At 35.4% G+C, this 20000-nt stretch overlaps 3 protein-coding genes across 15 annotated transcripts in view; all 3 read right to left on the reverse strand.

Moving 5' to 3' along the window:
- tpra1 (transmembrane protein, adipocyte asscociated 1) overlaps nucleotides 1-4184 on the reverse strand; it is a 23699-nt gene extending 19515 nt beyond the window's left edge. For 7 of the 8 annotated variants that reach the window (XM_073953243.1, XM_073953242.1, XM_073953241.1 and 4 more), the window contains exons 1-2: nucleotides 4018-4184; nucleotides 560-735 (exon numbers count right to left, since the gene is read on the reverse strand). In XM_073953243.1, the coding sequence (XP_073809344.1) occupies nucleotides 560-723 (164 nt within the window). In that variant the 5' untranslated portion in view covers nucleotides 724-735; nucleotides 4018-4184. 8 annotated transcript variants of the gene reach the window in all.
- A 712-nt stretch (nucleotides 4185-4896) lies between these two features.
- On the reverse strand, nucleotides 4897-17296 carry trim107 (tripartite motif containing 107). 3 transcript variants are annotated; one of them, XM_017356544.4, is made up of 4 exons: nucleotides 17213-17296; nucleotides 12538-13284; nucleotides 7915-8186; nucleotides 4897-7746 (listed from the first exon to the last, which is right to left on the reverse strand). In XM_017356544.4, the coding sequence occupies exons 2-4, from the start codon at nucleotides 13274-13276 to the stop codon at nucleotides 7348-7350; spliced, it is 1410 nt and encodes a 469-aa protein (XP_017212033.1). In that variant the 5' UTR covers nucleotides 13277-13284; nucleotides 17213-17296; the 3' UTR covers nucleotides 4897-7347. The 3 variants fall into 3 exon arrangements, with proteins under 3 accessions (XP_017212033.1, XP_002662297.1, XP_073809598.1); XM_002662251.8 differs by having other exon boundaries at nucleotides 16889-17296; XM_073953497.1 differs by lacking the exon at nucleotides 17213-17296 and adding an exon at nucleotides 16766-16892.
- A 1502-nt stretch (nucleotides 17297-18798) lies between these two features.
- Nucleotides 18799-20000, reverse strand: part of zgc:123305 — a 24879-nt gene continuing 23677 nt past the window's right edge. For 2 of the 4 annotated variants that reach the window (XR_012407429.1, XR_012407428.1), the window contains exons 20-21: nucleotides 19737-20000; nucleotides 18799-19639 (exon numbers count right to left, since the gene is read on the reverse strand). The exon at nucleotides 19737-20000 is cut by the window's right edge and continues 187 nt beyond it. The gene's annotated coding sequence lies outside the window, so the exon portion shown is untranslated. The other 2 variants (NM_001423775.1, XM_068221785.2) reach the window with 1 other exon arrangement.

Raw genomic sequence — 20000 nt, forward strand, 5'->3', positions numbered from 1 at the left:
AGTGTTTCTTCTAAAGAAAATGTGGCATTTAAAGTTCCTCCTCAATAGACATGAGAGCTGTTATACTTTCTGCTGATCAGAGTTTGTAAACACAAGCAGAGGAAACTGTCTGAGAGAAGCAGTGAACAGCAGGAGTGTGTGTGTGTGTGTGTGTGTGTGTGTATGTGAAGAACTCAGGATGTCCTCTTGAAGACAATAAGACCAGCGCTGAGCTCACACACACACACACACACACACACACACACACACACACACACACACACACACACACACACACACACACACACACACACACACACACACACACACACAGCTTATTTTTCATACATTACATATGACAGTCCCTTATTTTAGAGTCATTATCAGCCCAAAAATGAAAGCAGAAATGAAAGCTCCAGCTGTGAAGCTCCAGCCTCCCTCATAAGCTTCACACAAGAGTCTACCGTGAAATACTAGACAAGATCATATCCACACAAGAAAAACTCCTACACTCACTTTAACGCATAATCACAATGCATATCAGCGTGTGGCTAATAATTCAGACTTTTTTGGTGTGTACCTGGACGTCCCGATGTCGTCGTACAGGACCTGCAGACAGCGGTGTGGTTTAGAGATGTTGCTTTCTCCATCTGGAATGATCTCAGAACTGTTGTCTGCGGTGGGGAAAACACTGGTGTTGCCATAATGAACAAAACTTGCCACATCGGTCACCGTCTCCAGCATTCTGGACTAAACCTATTTTAAAAAGACACACAAATACTTCAGTTTGTTTACAAATGCATTCATTCATATAACACAAGCCCACGTGAAAAAAAAATACTACTATAATAGTTTAGAGTAAATATTAAAGTGTTTTGAAGCATAACGTGCATTATACTGTTTATGAATTACAATATAACACTTTGTTAATTAAGGTTCAATCATAATGTAGCATTAACTGACGATATAATGTTGGTATACTGTAGCAGTTTTTACTGCAGTGAACTGTAGTGTGTTGTAGTAAAATATACACTATATTTGTAGAAAACTACAGTATTGGGTCTCTTATTTATATTTCTATAATAGTTGCATTAAAATCATATTTTATAATACCATAGGAATACTACAGCATTAACACAACAGATTGAGTCAAGTGCTTTACTATAGTATAGTTTAAAAACACTGTAGTGTCAGCTATACATCACTATAGCATAATTTTATGTAGGAAAACACAATAATTATAATAGTAAAATATTAAATTCGAAGGTAAATGAAAGGAACAAAGACACTACGGGCTCTATTTTGACGGTCCATGCACAGAGTGCAAAACGCAGGTCACAAACGCTTTTAGGACGTGTCAGAACGCATTTTTGCTAATTTACGGACGGACGTGGTGCATGGGCTAAAAGGGTTGAGTTTATTTTCTTAATGAGTTATAGGTGTGTTTTGAGAATAAACCAATTAGAGTCTCATCTTCCATTCCCTTTAAGAGTCAGCTGCGTCGCGCCAAGAGCGCATTCACTATTTACAGGACGCAAAGTAAGTCTAAGTGGAAAAAAATGAGCATTTCACAAGCAAACAGAAAACAGTTAACAGTTTTTAAACAGAAAACAGTTAAACAGAGCATCTACTGCGTGAGAATGAGAGATAATGGATCACTTTCACTTTCGCTCTAGGATAGGGAAACCTTTAAGCACAGACATCAATTAGTCTATAAATAATTAATTGCGTTTGTTAAGCGCAAATATTTGTTTCAAAACTATTTCTAAATTCCAGCAAACGAAAAAATGAACAATAATAACGAAGTGTGTTATATCCTAAAACACATGCTGTGCCCCATATGGTCTAATACCTGACAAGTGGGCAAATCTAAGCTTGTTTTTAATAAAACTAATATAAATATGGATATAATAAATAATACTGCTAATAATAATAACATTATACAAAAGCTAATTGTTATGAATGAACTGAAAAAGCCTCCCGAGATGAAGAAGACATAAAAGCAGTGATTTTTCATATTTATGTAGGCTAGAAAATAATATGTTTTGTAATATTTTAATCCTTTATATTTATATCCTATATCTATGCTTATTATATCCTATATATTTCCTTAATATTTACATTTTTTCATGTAAAGATATTTGCCTATTTCTCTCTTGTGTGTATTAAGCAGTGTGTAAGTGAGGTGCAACTCTGCGCTGGAGTTTAGACCGGGTTTGTTTTGGTCTAATGAAAAATCTATTATAGTTTCTCAAAATAGCAACGCGCCAGCGGTCCGCCTCAGAACACCTTCCTTTTTAGAGCAGAACACCTATGGGCGCACATATGAGCGATAATGCATTTGCTATTTAAACAGCGTAGTGCAACGCCTCAAAACGACTCAAGCTGAAACTAGCAAACAAGTATTGCATCACGCCTTGCGCCACACTGCACCGGGTGTATGATAGGGCCCTACAAGTTTATATTAATAATTAATAAATGGTAATAAAACCAACAATAGTGCACAAATAACAACATGTTATCAATAAATCACATGTAATTATTGTGGGAATAAAATGTATAGGCACTTGAATTAATCATATAGTCATTTACAGGCATAAAAATATATATTTTAAATGATAAATTTCAATAGCAATAGTATACCATGGGAATAGTATTACCACAACAGATTGAGTCAAGTGCTTTACTATAGTATGGTTTAAAAACACTGTAGTGTCAGCTATACATCACTATAGCATCAGTTTATGTGGGAAAACACAATAATTATTATTATTATTAAATGGGACGAATCTAAGATAAATGAACAGAACTAAAAAAAAACACTCAAATGTTATATTAATAACAGATAAATGTTCATAAAATCAACAATTGTACACAAATAACAACAAATTATCAATAAATCACATGTTATATCTGTGTGAATAACATGTATCGCCTCTGGAATTAATCATAAATTGATTTACAGGTGAAATTATTTTTAAATGTATAATATACCATAGGAACAGTAGAACCACAACAGGTTATTTCAAGTGCTTTACTATAGTATGGTTTAAAAACAATGTGGTGTCAGCTATAAATCATTATAGCATCAGTTTATTTGGGAAAAAATAATAATTATAATAGTAAAATGTAAAAACTCAAAGATAAATGAACAGAGCTGAACAAAGACACTTCAAGCTTATATTAATAATCTATAAATAGTAATAAAATCAACAATAGTGCATAAATAACAAGAAATTAGCAATAAAATTACAGCAAATTACTATATATATATATATATATATATATATATATATATATATATATATATATAACATATCCCCTGTGGAATTAATTATATAGTCATTTACAGGCGAAATAATATATTTTAATTGCTAAATTTCGTTAGCAATAGTATACCATAGTAATAGTATTACCACAACTGATCAATTCAACTGCTTTACTATAGTATAGTTTAAAAACACTGTGTTAGCTATAAATTACCTATAACGTTATTTTAGTTGGAAAAACACAATTATTATAATAGTAAAATGTCAAATATAAAAGATAAATAAACAAAACTGAACAAAGACACTCAAATGTTACACTAATAACAGATAAATGTTAATAAAAATCAACAATAGTGCATAAATAACACAAAATTAGCAATGACTCACATCTAATTACTGTGTGAATAACATTTATCGCTTCTTGAATTAATCATAAATTAATTTACAGGCGAAATAATGTTTTTAATTATATATTTCATTAGCAAACAGGCTGTTTAGGGTCTGCGAAAGTTACTCCCCTGGAATGTGTGTTTATTTAGGCTTATATATCGTTACATAACAGTCTGAGCGATTAAAAACAACACACACACACACACACACACACACACAGACACACGCATTCAGACACAAATATAAAGCATTTAAGAACAAAACTCGTCTGTGTGTCACACTGAAGTGATGTGTTTACATTAGGATATGTATCATATGACACAATTCACAAACGCTGCACGGATAAATCAGCTGCTCAACCTCACAAAAACACACTCACCTTTGAGCGCTGGTGGTCTCAGATCAGATTCTGAAGTGCTTTAGTGTTAATGCGATCATAAGGCATTGGTTGAGGCATATTAACTTTATGTTTGTGTCTCTGACTCGGTGTTTACAGGCGGAAAGAAACTGATGCGTCAGTCGCGATGCGCTTGTCAGATAAAAGTCAGCGTGAAGGCGTTCTCGTATCAAAGATGGCCGCCCTCTAGGAGACACTTCAAAATAAAAGTTCAACACATATTTGTTGAAGGGATAGTTCACGCCAAAATGAACATATTATGATGAAATGAACTATTTACTTACCTTCAAGTGGTTTCAATTTGTTTTCAATTCTGTTGAACACTAAAGAAGACAAGTTAGAAAGCTAAACAAGACATTAACACCCATAGTAGCGATAACAAATACTATGAAAGTCAATGGTTTTCAGCTTTCTTCAAAATATCTTCTTCTTGTGTGTTAAACAGAAGACAGTAACGTTATCTTAGGTTTGGAACAAGTGGAGGGTGAGTAAATGATGACAGAATTTTAATTAGGGTGATCTATCCCTTTAAAATATCATCAAAATTCCAGTTTAATAATCTTATTATGTTTATGATTCGTGTCACGTGTTGATATTGACTGGCACTTGGTATGCTATATTTCCTTTAATCAAATTTCAACGTATAGATGCAGTTTCGAAATTTATTTACACAAAACCAACACAGATGATCCTCATTTTGGCGACCCTTCAAAATTAAAGTCGTAACACCCACTTCAAAATAAAAGACGACATACACGCAAATTACAAAGAAAGGTAGATGTAATTGTTTATTAAAATGTAGTCAAAAACAAGTATTAATAAACACGTAAAAAACACAGCACAACAATAACATTGTAAATGTTTTAAATGACACAAATGCTCTTTTATTTTAATCAAATTAAATATAACAAGAAAAATTAATGTGGCAATGTGAGTTTACCCACATGCATTCAGTGCATAAAAAGCGATTATTCTGCATCACAAAAGATAAGCGTGGATGAATAAGGCCAAATCATTGCAGTAATTGGTTGCATAATGTGGTTCTCAGTAACTTGTCTTTGCTATACTTGTAATTGCAAGATAAAATCTATTGAGAAATGGCAGATGCAATTCTGACTTCTTTCCTCAGACATGTAGTGCACTGCCAATTCAATGTAATGAAATCTAATTCTGAGGGGAAAATGTCTTATTTATTTAGATGCACATATCTTATTTAAAAATTCTGACTGATAATCTCATACTAAAGTTAAAACTGCAATTGCATTTTTTTCCTTCTCAGAATTGTGACACAATACAAAAACATGAACAATAATCTAATCTTTTGTGATACATTTGCAGAGTTTGTAAATTAAATATGTCATCAACCATAACTAAAGTGTTTGGATGAAACCAAGTCTAATTCTGGAAGGGGGAAAGTCTTATTTTGCACATTTATATGCAAGTTTTAAAATTCATTATAAAGTTAAAATTCTCACTTCCTTTTCTCAAAAACATCAAAAATAATCTAATCTGCTGTGATGCATTTGCTGAGTTTGTAAATTAAATATGTCATCAATCGTTGAGTCTATTATAAGATGCAGTAAAGCATTTGGATGAAACCAAGTCAAATTCTGAGGGGGGGGGTCTTTTTTCTTAAATTTGCATTTTTTATATGTCACAATTCTGACTTTATAACTCATAATTTCATCATAAAGTAAGAATTGAAATTAAGAACTTGCAATACTGGCTTTGTCTTCACTTAGAATTGTGATGCAGTGAAAACATGCATCAATAATAATCTAATCATAATCTGATGCATTAGCAGAGTCTGTAAATTAAATGTCATCAACCATAACTAAAGTCTGTTATTAGATGCAGTAAAGCGTTTGGATGAAACCAAGTCTAATTCTGAGGGAAGAAAAGTCTTATTTCTTAAATGTGCATATTTTTTTTCTTACAATTCTCACTCTATAACTCATAATTGTATTATAAAGTCAAAATTGTAATTTTAAACTTGCAATTCTGGCTTTTATTTGGAATTGTGATGCAATGCCAACTTAAAAAAAATCTATAACTAACATTTTGGATGAACATTATGGAGTTTGGATGAAACTAAGTCTAATTTCTGGGGGGGGGGGGGGGGGGGGATTATTTCTTATGTCTCATTTGCCAATTGAGAAGATTTTAAAGTTGAATAAAATTTACAATAATCTAATCTGCTGTGATGCACTTGTAGAGTTTGTTAGTTAAATATGTCACAACTAAAGTCCATTATGAGATGCAGTAAAGCATTTGGACGAAACCAAGTCTAATCCTGAGGGGGAGAAGGCCTTAATTCTTAAATTTGCATATTTTATATGTCACAATTCTGACTTTATAACTAATAATTGCATTATAAGGTCATAATTGCAATTAAGAACTTGCAATTTTGGCTTTTTCTCTCAGAATTGTGATGCAATAAAAACTTGCATCAACAATAAACTAATCTGCTGAGATGCATTAGCAGAGTCTGTAAATTAAATATGTCATCAACCATAACTAAAGTCTATTATGAGATGCAGTAAAGAGTTTGGAGGAAACCAAGTCTAATTCTGAGGGGGAGGAAATTCTTATTTCTTAAATTTGCACATTTTACATCTCACAATTCTGACTTTATAACTCATAATTTCATTATAAAGTCAAAATTGAAATTAAGAACTTGCAATTCCGGCTTTGATTTGGATTTGTGTTGCAATGCCAACTTGGATGAAACTAAGTCTAATTCATAGGGGTGGTCTTATTTCTTATATTTGCACTCTTGCAGCTCACAGTTCTGAGTTTATGTCTCATAAGCCAATTGAGAATAAATTGAAGTTGAAAAAAAATTACAGTAATCTAATCTACTGTGCTGCATTTGCAGAGTTAGAAAGTAAATATGTCATAACTAAAGTCCATTATGAGATGCAGTAAAGATTTTGGATGGAACCAAGTCTAATGCTGAGGGGGAGAAGGCCTTAATTCTTAAATTTGCATATTTTATATGTCACAATTCTGACTTTATAATTAATAATTGCATTATAAAAGTCAAAATTGCAATTAAGAACTTGCAATTCTGGACTGAGACGCAGTTAAACATTTGGATGAGACCAAGTCTAATTCTCGGGGGGGGGCGACCAAGTTTTCAATTGCATAATAAACTCAATTCTGGCTTCTTTTTTCTCTCAGAATTGTGCTGCAATGAAAACCTGCATCAAAAATAATCCAATCAGCTGTGATGCATTTGCAGAGTCTGTCATCACATAAGTCATCAACCATAACTGAAGTCCACTATGAGATGCAGAGGATCAGACTTTACTAGTAGAGAGTTATGCGTGCTTTGGGTTGACCTGACATCATCCTCACCGCCAGATACACAGGGTGTGTGAAGCTGACTTTAAAAGTGTGCAGGAGCGTTTTATCCCCACTCACATCACTAATGCTGTAAAACGCTAAAGTGCCTGCAGTGAAGCTGAGGCGTATCTCCATCCTCTTCAGAGATGGTGTGCGTCTGAGCGGCGTGTCTTTGCCCTTTTCATACGCCCTCAGCAGGTTATCACAGTACATCAGGCACCAGGATCCGGCGCTGGACTCCAGGCCGCTGCCAGAGCCGGAGCGGGGAAGGTCACCGTAACACACGGACAAAACCCACGGACAACCTTCAGCCTGAAAGCTCCACAGATGCTCTCCTCGGGTGAAACTCTGAGTGCTCAAAGCCTGAAATTCAGCGATGTTACATTCAATAATACAATAAGGCAAGGTTATTTACATAGCACATCTCATACACAATGCTAACTCAACCATGTCGCCCTACAGTCATCTTGGGAAATTATACAGTATTTATATCGCAATATACGAAAACGTACGCCGTAATTATAAGCCTACCTGGAAGAAGCTGGTGAACCTCTGGGAACTGGCTGGATAGGGTTGTTTGGTCACACTGAAGGACACCGTTTTGAGATCTTCAGACAACAGCAGGTTTGGGTGGACGGTCTCAGGATCAAACGTCACTTCAGATGGATTGAGAACGACGCGCAGAGCTCGCTGAGCGGATCCGAGTCCCAGGCGCAGTTGAGTATTCTGGTGCTCGATTTTCTCGCGGACTTTTTTCAAGCTGCTGGACAATTGCAGATCATCCGGGACGTCCCGCAGAGACTCTATGGAGAGACAGGAGCAGGGTTGGGGATGATTAGTATTAAAGTAACTAGCTAGTGTAATTACATTGCTTTTCGGCTGAAAAAGTAAAGTAAGGGACTCTTTTTCATGTTTGGGTAATTTAATCAGTTACTTACAGTTGAAGTTAGAATTATTTGCCACCCTTTGATTTTTTTTTTTGTTCTTTTTTTAAATATTTCCCAAATGATATTCATTCATTCATTCGTTCATTTTCTTGTCGGCTTAGTCTCTTTATTAATCTGGGGTCGCCACAGCGGAATGAACCGCCAACTTATCCAGCAAGTTTTTACGCAGCGGAAGCCCTTCCAGCCACAACCCATCTCTGGGAACAAATGATGTTCAACAGACTATAATTCATATTGAATTTAAAATATTGCTTCTTGCCTATAAAGCTCTAAATAATCTAGCTCCTGTTTATCTAACCAACCTTCTGTCTTACTACAATCCAGCTCGCTCTTTAAGATCTCAAAACTCAGGGCTTCTGGTAGTACCTAGAATAGAGCAAAGTCCACTAAAGGAGGTCGAGCCTTCTCATTTATGGCTCCTAAATTCTGGAATAACCTTCCTGATAATGTCCGAGGCTCAGACACTCTCAGTTCTCGCAGTTCAAAACTAGATTAAAGACCTATCTGTTTAGTAAAGCATACACTCAGGGCATCACTTAGCTGTGTGATACATGAATGTGCTCCTCGAGGGTTTCTGCATCGTTTATATACACTAAGAACAGCAGCTATGCAAGTTATTCTCTTTATTCTCTATTTCCACCTCACGATACTCATCCTGAGGCCCTCAGACCACGCAGCACCACTGATTTGATCCAAGACCAGCGACGAGATGATCCCAAGGTTTCCATAATCCTGGACCCGGCAGTATCCTAATCTAAATCAGTATCCTGAACTAAACTGAACTGAAAGGTGAATTGAATATTGTTTATATTATAAGGGTTAATAAAAGGTTCTGTTTGTCCTGTTTATTTCTATTTATTGATGCTTAGAGATGTACAGTGCTCAGCATATATGTGTACACCCCTCACAAATCTGTCATAATGGTTTAAAAATCAGTAGCCCAAATGTATATGTTAGGGGAAAATATTGAATAAAATGATCTTACATAGCAAAAACCAAGAGAAACAAAAATATATAGTTTTGCTGAAATTCTGTAGTTTGCAATTTTGTTTGCAATATTTTGCATGAACTTAAATGTATTACCTTTCCATTTTTAAAGATGTTTGGTGACTAAAATGTTATTTTAATAAATATATCCGTTTAATTCAAATGCACCAATATACCGTTGAAGTCAAAATTATTAGCCCCCCATAAATTATTTGACCGCTTGTTTATTTTTTCCCCAATTTCTTTTTAATGGAAAGAAGATTTTTTCAGCACATTTCTAAATCTAATAGTTTTAATAACTCATTTCTAATAACTGATTTATTTTATCCTTACCATGATGACTGTAAATAATATTAGAGTAGATATTTTTCAAGACACTTCTATACAGCTTAAAGTGACATTTAAAGGCTTAACTAGGTTAATTAGGGTAACTAGGCAGGTTAGAGGAATTAGGCAATTTATTGTATACCAGTGGTTTGTTCTGTAGACTATCGAGAAAAAATATAGCTTAAAGGAGCTAGTAATTTTGTCCCTAAAATGGTTAATAAAAAATTCAAAACTGCTTTTATTCTAGCCTAAATAAAACAAATAAGAATTTCTGTACTGTCTTATACTGTAAAAATGTCCTTACTCTGTTAAACATCATTTGGAAAATGTTTAAAAAATAAGAAAAAAAATTGAAGGGGCCTAATATATATATATATATATATATATATATATATATATATATATATATATATATATATATATATATATATATATATATTACCCATATTCACTGAAAATTTGATACAAATATTAATTTTCAAAATGGGGTGTGCTCATTTATGCTGAACACTGTATGCGGATTAGTATTTAGTCAAGTAAATAAACTACTTATTGAGTGACTAAGTTACTTTTTAGAAGAAGCAATTAGAAAAATAATTGAAATACATTTGTAATCATGTAATCAGGAAGACATTTTATTTAATAATTTATTTAATTTTTTATACTCAATGAAGACTACGCAGTACTATTTTACAATTGATTACTGTACCCAAATACGGGCGACACAGTGGCTCAGTGGTTAGCACTGTGGCCTCACAGCAAGAAGGTCGCTGGTTTGAGTCCCAGCTGATCCAGTGGGCATTTCTGTGTGGAGTTTGCATGTTCTCACTGTGTTGGCGTCGGTTTCCGCCACAGTCCAAACACATGCGCTATAGGGGAATTGATGAGCTAAATTGGCTGTAGTGTATGAGTGTGTGTGTGTGAATGAGTGTGTATGAATGTTTCAGGTGGAAGGGCATCCACTGTGTAAAACATATGATGGATAAATTGGCGGTTCATTCAGCTGTGGAGACCCCTGATGAATAAAAGGACTAAGCCGAAGAAAAATAAATGAATGTACTTAAATACTGTTAGACTCCTCTGAAACACATATAACAGGGTTTATTGAATTCATCCATGGTTATAGATTGATTATTATTTGTATTTTATGCAGATGCACTGCAATAGAGGATCATCCCAACCAATCTAAAATGATTAAATCTTTCTAAATAGAAATATTAAAATAATTAGGTAAAATGGTATTCAATTTTGTATTGCAAAAAAGCCTAAATATCGCAATGTTACATGTTTTCAATATCACGCAGGCCTAGTGTTACGATCACCAGCAATCATAACTACATAGATCGCTGAATCTCACTCACAATAACTTATGGACTACAAATCCGCCATTCATGGACTACATTTTCATACATGCCTTCGCTCGCTCGCACACACACACACATGCTTCCTCATTCTGACTGATTACACTAGCACCACCTGAGGACTGTCAAAGACTGATTACACACACTACTTAAGCAGCACACACACACACACACTCATTCCCATCGCCAAGTTTACTGTTAGTGACAGTTCAACGTATTTCCTTAATCTTGTTCTTCCGTGTGTTTACCTTAGCCTTGTTCCAAGTTACCCCTGTCTGCCGCCTGCCTTCCGACCTCTCGTCTGTTTTAGTGACTACGATTCTGGATTTGCCTTCATACTAGGGGTGTCAAAATTAATTGTTTCTTTAGACTTTGCGCCTACATCTTTAAAATAAAGCCCTTAGAGTCCAACATTCTGGTTCTGGTATTTAAAAAAAATCTAATCATTTTCAGCATATATATATATATATATATATATATATATATATATATATATATATATATATATATATATATATATATATATATATATATTAGGGGTGTCAAAATGAATTGTTTCTTCAGTGCATCGCGATGCAGACGCGGACAATTCGGTATCGGTTCAGTAATAATCATAACCAGTTATTATGTACTGATGTCATTTATCTCCTATGCTCTCTGTCGCGAGGGAGGTGAGCGCGAGTATTTACAACACTCAGTCAACTCAGGGCCGGTCTGTGGCATAGGCACCATAGGCAAATGCAAAGGGCGCTGTATATCCAGGAGGGCGCCAGAAATGAGCGCGGTTCAGTTGGTTTTGTTTTCGATATTCTTGACACACATTCAGTTACAGACGGCAATAACTCAAAAACCTCTTACCCTAAAAAGATCTAAAGTGTGTTTCCTACAAAAAGGCAAAGTTGGTTATGTTTCACAGCTGTCTTTCTTTCTTTTCGCTCCACACTACGAGCACTGCTCCGTTTAAGCCCTCGCAATATGTATTTAGCCGGGATAGCTCGCGATGAGAGGAGCTCTCAGCAAGGGACCGTCGGAAAAGTGCTTATTTTTTTCGTTTTTTTTTTTTCGTTTTTCTGCTCCGCTCTTCGCAAGCTCTCCCTGTTGCAAGGGCTCAAGTGTGTGTGTGTGTGTGTTTGTTTCTTTGGTGCTGTCTATGTTTGTGTTTGAATGAGAGACATTGTGGTGCTGTGTGTCTGTGTGTTTATACAGACAGCTTGTTATAGCCTCTCCTCTAAAATATAACACTGTATATGGAAAGCATTGTCAATGCACCGTGATGCACCGAAATATTGAATTGAACCGAAGGCATGATAATCGTGACCGAACCGAATCGTGAGACCAGTATAGGTTCACACCTCTACTTCAAACATCTGTTTGCATCCGTGTTCACCATTGCTTGCCTGACTACCCCAACAAACCTTCAAGCGGATCCTCAGTTGTCTCTGTCACTCCCCGTGTTACACCTAGCAGAAGCCTAATTATAATACTATTGTAATGACGTACTAAGAAATCAACTACAATGTGAAGTAACTTACCCAACATCGGACAGGAGATTTGATTCTCAACATCTTGGACTCGATCGCTAAAACACGACTCGTCAGTCTCATCCATTAATGTGTTGATCTGACCTTCAGCCGCTCTCAGCTGACTCTGGAGATCCGACAACGTCTGTACTCGTTTCCCAGCAGCCTCTTCTCTGAGCTCCAGTTCGGCCTCTATGAGCTTCACTCCCGTGTTTCTGTACATCTTCACCAGCTCCTCCATCTCATCCATCACGCTCCTAACGTCTTTCCTCAGATCTGCATGCATCGCCTTCACCACAGCCTCTCTGGCCTTTTCCCGATTCATCAGATTATCAACCAGACAGAGCTTTTCTTGAAGGCTAGCTATGACAGGATTCATTCTGGAGCTGCGTTCATCTAGTATTGTTTCATTTTGTTCACAGTCTGTAAGTATTTTCTCTTCATTGTTGATGGTTTTCTCTTCTACGCTGGACTGAAGTTCCCCATTGGCGCTGTTTGCTTTGTAGCTCTCCACGATGTGTTTCAGCTTGATGTTTCTGGGTAAAGACTCTGGGCTGAGGTGTTCCTGCCCACACACTGGACAGCAGAGCTCTTGATCGGATCCAGAGGTCTTTTCTGGTGTTTCCAGGCAGTTTAGACAGAAGCTGTGAGCGCAGGGAAGCGTGACGGGGTCGAGGAACAGATGGAGACAGACGGGACAGGTCAGCTCCGACTCCAAAGCGCCCTCTGAAGAAGACCCTTGTGCCATCATGAGAGTTTCTGGTAGACAGAGAAAAGTATTGATCGTGTTATTTATGTATGAGCTGAAGCAGCCATTGGAACTATGACGTCTCATTCACTTCCATTGATTTTTAGCCATATAAAGAGCTTATTATACTGCAAACTTGTATTTTTTTCACATATTATTTTTATGCATCGTCATGAACACAATGGTTTGTGGAGAAAGTAGATTGACTGTTTACTCCTGTTTAATATTCCTAGTCATTTCCCCATAGACAAATTAATTGGAAGGAGTAAATCAATCACAGAAAAGTGTGCACGTACGCATTCTAAAATAGGGTTGAATGGTTACCCTTATTTAGTGATGACTGCTTTCAAAACACTGCTTCATGAAGCTTGGACACCTTTTAAAATCTTTTGTTATTCATTTATCAAATATCAAACTGGTTAATCAAATCGGCACGGTACCTTAATTTTAGTGAATATTTACATCCTTACTGTTTTAAAACGTTGCATAATTTAATAGTTCTCCTCTGACAAATGAGAACAAAAGAAGCACTTCAAGTCAATGTATAGATGTCATGACAAGTCTTAAGTCTAAGGGCTCTATTTTGACGGTCCATGCGCAGAGCGCAAAGTGCAGGGCGCAAACGCTTTCAGGGCATGTCAGGACGCGTTTTTGCTAATTTAAGGACGGGAAAATCTGCTTTGCGCCGTGGTGCATGGTCTAAAAGCCTTGAGTTTATTTTCTTAATGAGTTATAGATGTGTTTTGAGAATAAACCAATCAGAGTCTCATCTCCCATTCCCTTTAAGAGCCAGCTGCGTCGCGCCAAGAGCGCATTCACTATTTACAGGACGCAAAGTAAGTCTAAGTGGAAAAACTGAGCATTTCACAAGCAAACAGTTCACAGTTTTTTTTACAGAAAACTGTTAAACAGAGCATCTACTGCGTGAGAATGAGAGATAATGGATCACTTTCACTTTCGCTCTTGGATAGGGAAACCTTTACGCACAGACATCAATTTGTCTATAAATAATTAATTTCGTTTGTTAAGCGCAAATATTCGTTTCAAAACTATTTCTAAATTCAGTTCTAATTTCCAGCAAACGAATAAATGAATAATAATAACACAAAGTGCGCAAAAACCTGAGTTATATCCTAAAACACATGCTGTGCCCCATATGGTCTAAAACCTGACAAGTGGGCAAATCTAAGCTTGTTTTTAATAAAACAATTATAAATATGGATATAATAAATAATACTGCTAATAATAATAACATTATACAAAAGCAAACTGTTATGAATGAACTGAAAAAGCCTCCCGAGATGAAGAAGACATGAAAGCAGTGATTTTTCATATTTATGTAGGCTAGAAAATAATATGTTTTGTAATATTTTAATCCTTTATATTTTTATCCTACATCTATTCTTATTATATCCTATATATATCCTTAATATTTAAGCTTTTTCATATGTAAAGATATTTGTCTATTGCTCTCTTGTGTGTATTAAGCAGTGTGTAAGTGAGGTGCAACTTTGCGCTGGAGTTTAGACCGGGTTTGTTTTGGTCTAATGAAAAATCTATTATAGTTTCTCAAAATAGCAACGCGCCAGCGGTCCGCCTCAGAACACCTTCCTTTTTAGACCAGAACGCCTATGGGCGCACATATCAGCACTAATGATTTGCTATTTAAACAGCGTAGTGGAACGCCTCAAAACCTCTCTTGCGCCAAGCTGAATGTACCAAAAGACTATTGCGCTGCGTCTTGCGCCCCACTGCGCCGGGTGTATGATAGGGCCCCTAAGTTAGTATATATAGCACACTAACAATTGCACAATGTTTCTAGAAATACAGAGTGTTTGTAAGAAAGTGCCTGGTGCATATGGAGGAAAAGAGTGGAAAGAGCCACTGCATGCATGATTTATTACACAAATCATTAGACAAATCTTCATACACCTTCTAAACTACCTATGCCTTGTCATGGTGTCAGTATATTATTGATCTCCTTTGATTCAAAGTCCTTCTTTCATCCTCATTTAGCTCCTGTTCAATGGATAAATGTAATAATCATCTTTTGTTCTCCTGTTTAGTAGACTGCAACAAATAAAAGCATTGAAAAGAGACAGAGAGTGCATATTATGTTGACTTATATTTAAAATTAGATGATAAGTGTTGAAAAAAACAACTTAAACCTGCCTAAGCTGGTTGGCTGGTTTTAGCCGGTCAACCAGGTCTGGTTTTAGAGGGGTTTTGGCCATTTCCAGCCTGGTCTTAGCTGGTCAGGCTGGAAAATGGCTAGCTAAAACTAGCTTGACCAGCCTGGTTTGAGCTGGATATAGCTGGCTGGGCTCCCAGCCTAGCCAGACTGATTAAGCTGGTCATCTCCCAGCCTGACCAGCTAATGACCAGCTAAGCCTGGAAATGGCCAAAACCCCTCAAACCAGCCAACCAGCCTAGGCTGGTTTAAGTAGCTTTTTCAGCAGGGAAGTGCATATGCTAGAGAGACAGAGAGTTTTAATTTTATTGCCATTTAAGCTTTTATGGCTATGTAAAAAGATCAAGTTTATCACGTTTTATAAATACCAATTTCTATAATTATAAAAAAAGGTTCTAACAATTAAAAGTCATCAACAGCAATAAATAATGTCCAAGGTAAAATACATAAATATTAATAATAATGATAATATACAAGATAAAAATCTAAAACAGTTTTTTAAGATTTCCTTTTGATAAAAATTTGCACAATTTTAGATGGATTCACATTTAAGAATATATCATTTACAGTCTCTCCAGATAAAAATTGTCTGATGACATTAATAAAGGGACATTCCACAAGAATATGTTTAACGGTTTGGTTTCTGCTGTAATATAGACATTCTGGTGGTTTTTCTCCTTTAAGTAAATGTTTATGTGTGAGTCTCGTGTGTCCAATGCGGCATCTTCTAAAACAATCTCATCGTGTCGTGACTTAAAAAATAAATTAGATTTTTTTTTCTATTTCTGGCTGAATTTTAAAAAGTTTATTTTCTGGGCACTGATCCAATTCTGTTTGCCATTTGTTGAGAATATAGCCTTTTATTAGTGGCTTTAGTGCATATGCTAGAAGGTCATGCGCCGGGTTTAATCCATGTTTTACATTTTTTACATTATTATACAGTTTTATGCCTATTTTGTAATAATTTCCACTTTAATGTCAATCATAACAATCTTATAAGTTATGCCTTTACAAATTGATATGAAATTATCAATATTATAACTACGTTTTAACAATCAGTGATCACGTTAATAAAGTTTTCCACAAATACCCACATATAATCTTTATTTTAAACGGTATATTTCAGGAAAACATCTATTTTTTAGCTGTAAATATATTGTTTACGTCGCGATGCTAAAGCTACGGCGCCAGCTAGCGGTTACGAGCGCGAGCTGCAGCCATGATGAACCGTCAGCGTGAACAAGACTTTCACGCCATCATCAAACACAAACAACACACGCAAACACACTTTTCACACTCACAAATCTCGCTTTTCTGTTCACCGCATCCAGCACAACACAAATCCTCTCACAGAAAACACAGAAACGGGGCGCTTTTACAGCTGTTTGTGTTGTTCAGCCATTTTAGAAACGTGGATGTCTTACCTAGAACCCGCGAGCAGCTCGATGTAGATGAACGTAGAGTTGTGTGTAAACATTCATAACTGCAGCACAGAGTAATGTATGCCTTATATTAATAAACTGCAGGCAAACGTTAACGTTACTCGTCCGGTGCGGTTTCGTTTTCCTCCGTTGTGCGTCCCGCTGCACCGCCCTCAGCGAGCGGTTATTTATTTATTTATTTATCATTCATTCACTGCACTATGACCATCAACATGACCTCAGAGAAACAAATATCACTTCTGCTGAGGTTAAAGTATTTTCAACTTATTTATTATGACTTCAGTGTTGGTAATGTAGCCCACGTACCTGCACTTTCCGCTTTGGTGACAGATTAATTATGATTCTCTGCTGCTTTTGAAACAGCAGTGTTGCTAAGACAGTGTGTGCGAGACTGTGTGCGTGTGTGTGTGTGTTATTACTGAGGCAGCTCCTGTGATCTGCATTTACGACCAAACACACCTTTATTTAAGCAAACTAACAGCGGCTCAACAGTAGATACATACAGTCTGTTTCGTTTAATGGCATTGGTCACTCCACTTACAGCAAATAATTATGTGAAAAAGTTAGGACACCTGATGAAATTCTAAATCTTCCATATAAGTTAAGGATATTAATTGGCAGGTCTTGAAATATGGACAATAAAACTACCGAAATGGTTCGTTGCGATATTTTAAATATTTAAATTAAGTTCAACTTAATTAAGGTCTCATGTCAGGTCAGATGTCCCCTCAGTCACAGGGCAGTGCTAAGATACTCAGCGGCACTGAGTATCTGTCTCCACAAGCGACTCTCCGTCCGTCCGTCCGTCCGTACGTGCGTCCATCCATCCGTCAGTGCTGTCACAAGATTAATCATCATTATTCGTACCCAAAATAAAAGTGTGTAAATACACACACATATATTTGGGAAAATGATTGTTTATATTAATAAATTAAGTATTTATATCTCAAAAACAAATATATATGTAAATGTTTTGGTTTTGTATTTTTTATATTTTCTGTTTTATTTATATATACATAATAATCCTTTGACAGCATATATATATATATATATATATATATATATATATATATATATATATATATATATATATATATATATAAAAATATATAACATTACCAGTAGCTATACGAACAAATCAAGATGTATCTCAAAGTATATATTTTTAATTAGTTCCTGATATGAAAACCATGAAATGTAATAAGATGCCATAATTTATTCATGACACACACACAAATTATGAAATACAATAAACAGAATATCTATATATATTTTGTAATATATTATATCTTTATAATCTATTTTGGTCAAAAACAATCACAAATACACTGAACTAAAATTAACCCCTTAAAGAAAAACCACACGTGCATCACATGAGCTTCAAATGTTAATATCACATGTGAAAGACATGTGATGCATGTATAAGGAATATTCATTATCTATATTTGATCTTATATATTCAATACCCTTACATATTCAGTACAGCCAGAAATATAGTATTTTATATACCGGATATTTTATGAGGCATGGTGGCTTAGTGGTTAGCACTGTTACCTCACAGCAAGGTCATTGGTTCAAGTCCAGTCTGGGTCAGTTGGCGTTTCTGTGTGGAGTTTGCATGTTCTCCCCATGTTGCCGTGGGTTTCCTCCACAGTCCAAACACATGCGCTATAGGGGAATTGATGAACTAAATTGGCCGTAGTGTATGAGTGTGTGTGAGTGTGTATTGGTGTTTCCCAGTACTAGGTTGTGGCTGGAAGGGCATCCGCTGTGTAAGAACATATGCTGGAATAGTTAGCGGTTCATTCTGCTGTGGCGACCCAATAATTAAAGGACTAAGCTGAAGAAAAATTAATGAATAAGAAAGTGATCAAGTTGAGAGCCAAACGACATTAAAAATCAGAGATGTTTTTATTGTTTGTGTTTTTTTATATACAATAAATGGAAGCCAGATATACTTACAGATTGTCTTTGTTTTAGATCAGTTTTGGAAATAAATATAAATACAATTCAACATTAGCTTACAAAACAAATTCAGTCTCACACAATGAACACTGCAATCTTTTCTTACATGAAGTTGTGGTCTTGTTTCCAGTATAAATATCTAAAAAATATTAAATCAAGAAGAATTTTCTAGACAAGCAAAAAAAATTGTTTTATTTTCAGAAATAATAAGTAAAAATTAGTCTAGCTTTTCTTTAAAACAAGCAAAATAATCAGCCTTTAGGATTATAAAACATTCTAGTTTTTGCTTTGAAATGAGATTATTTTACCTACTGGTAGATTATTTAGCTTGTTTTATTGAAAACTCTTTATTTAGACGTCTTGGTTTATGAATTTGTGGATATTTGGACTAGAAACAAGACAAAAACGTGAGTAAGAAAAGCATTTTGTGCAGTAAATAAAGTAATAATTAAAATAAACTTATAAAAAATACAAATACATAATATAAAACCCCCTGAAACCGCTATTATACGACAGAGAAATTGAAATGAAGCTCAGTATTGCAGATTCTGAAGGCACAGACGGGCTTTAACATAGCAACATGAGCATTTCTGAAGCTCACACTGCAAAAAAAAGCTTCTCTTGCTTAGATTTAGCCTCAATTCTAGTCCAAATATCTAAAAATACTTTAATCAAGAAGCATTTATTAGAGAAGTAAAGCATATTGTCTTGTTTTAAGAAATAATATGCTAAAATTAAGTGAGATTTTCTTAAAACAAGCTAAATAACCTGCCAATGAGGAGGCGAAATAATCATGTCAAAATTAATAACAAGATTACTTTATTTACCCCGTTGGCAGGTTATTTAGCTTGTTTCAATGCAAAACTCACTTAATTTTAGCATATTATTTCTTAAAACAAGACTACATGTTTTACTTGTCTAATAAATGCTTATTATTTTGAGATATTTGGATTAGAAATAAGACCAAAACTCTTGTAAGTAAAGCATATTTGCAGTGCAGTGTAGTGTTATATTCCAATTCCAGATTCTCCAGCTGTGTCTGTGCAGATTTACAGTTTAAGCAATGCATCAGATTTCATTGTAAATGCACAGACACCTTCAGCTTTATGTTAAATCCTTAGAAATGTTG

This window comes from Danio rerio, chromosome 6, assembly GCF_049306965.1.
Source record: "Danio rerio strain Tuebingen ecotype United States chromosome 6, GRCz12tu, whole genome shotgun sequence".
Lineage (NCBI taxonomy): Eukaryota > Metazoa > Chordata > Actinopteri > Cypriniformes > Danionidae > Danio > Danio rerio.

Excerpts from the sequence above, each read along its gene's own strand:
- trim107 (XM_017356544.4), bottom strand. The coding sequence starts at position 13,276 with ATGATGGCACAAGGGTCTTCTTCAGAGGGCGCTTTGGAGTCGGAGCTG. Across the intron at positions 8,187-12,537 it reads AATCTCCTGTCCGATGTTGG|AGTCTCTGCGGGACGTCCCG; the intron begins GTAAGTTACTTC and ends GTCTCTCCATAG. Across the intron at positions 7,747-7,914 it reads GGTTCACCAGCTTCTTCCAG|GCTTTGAGCACTCAGAGTTT; the intron begins GTAGGCTTATAA and ends GCTGAATTTCAG.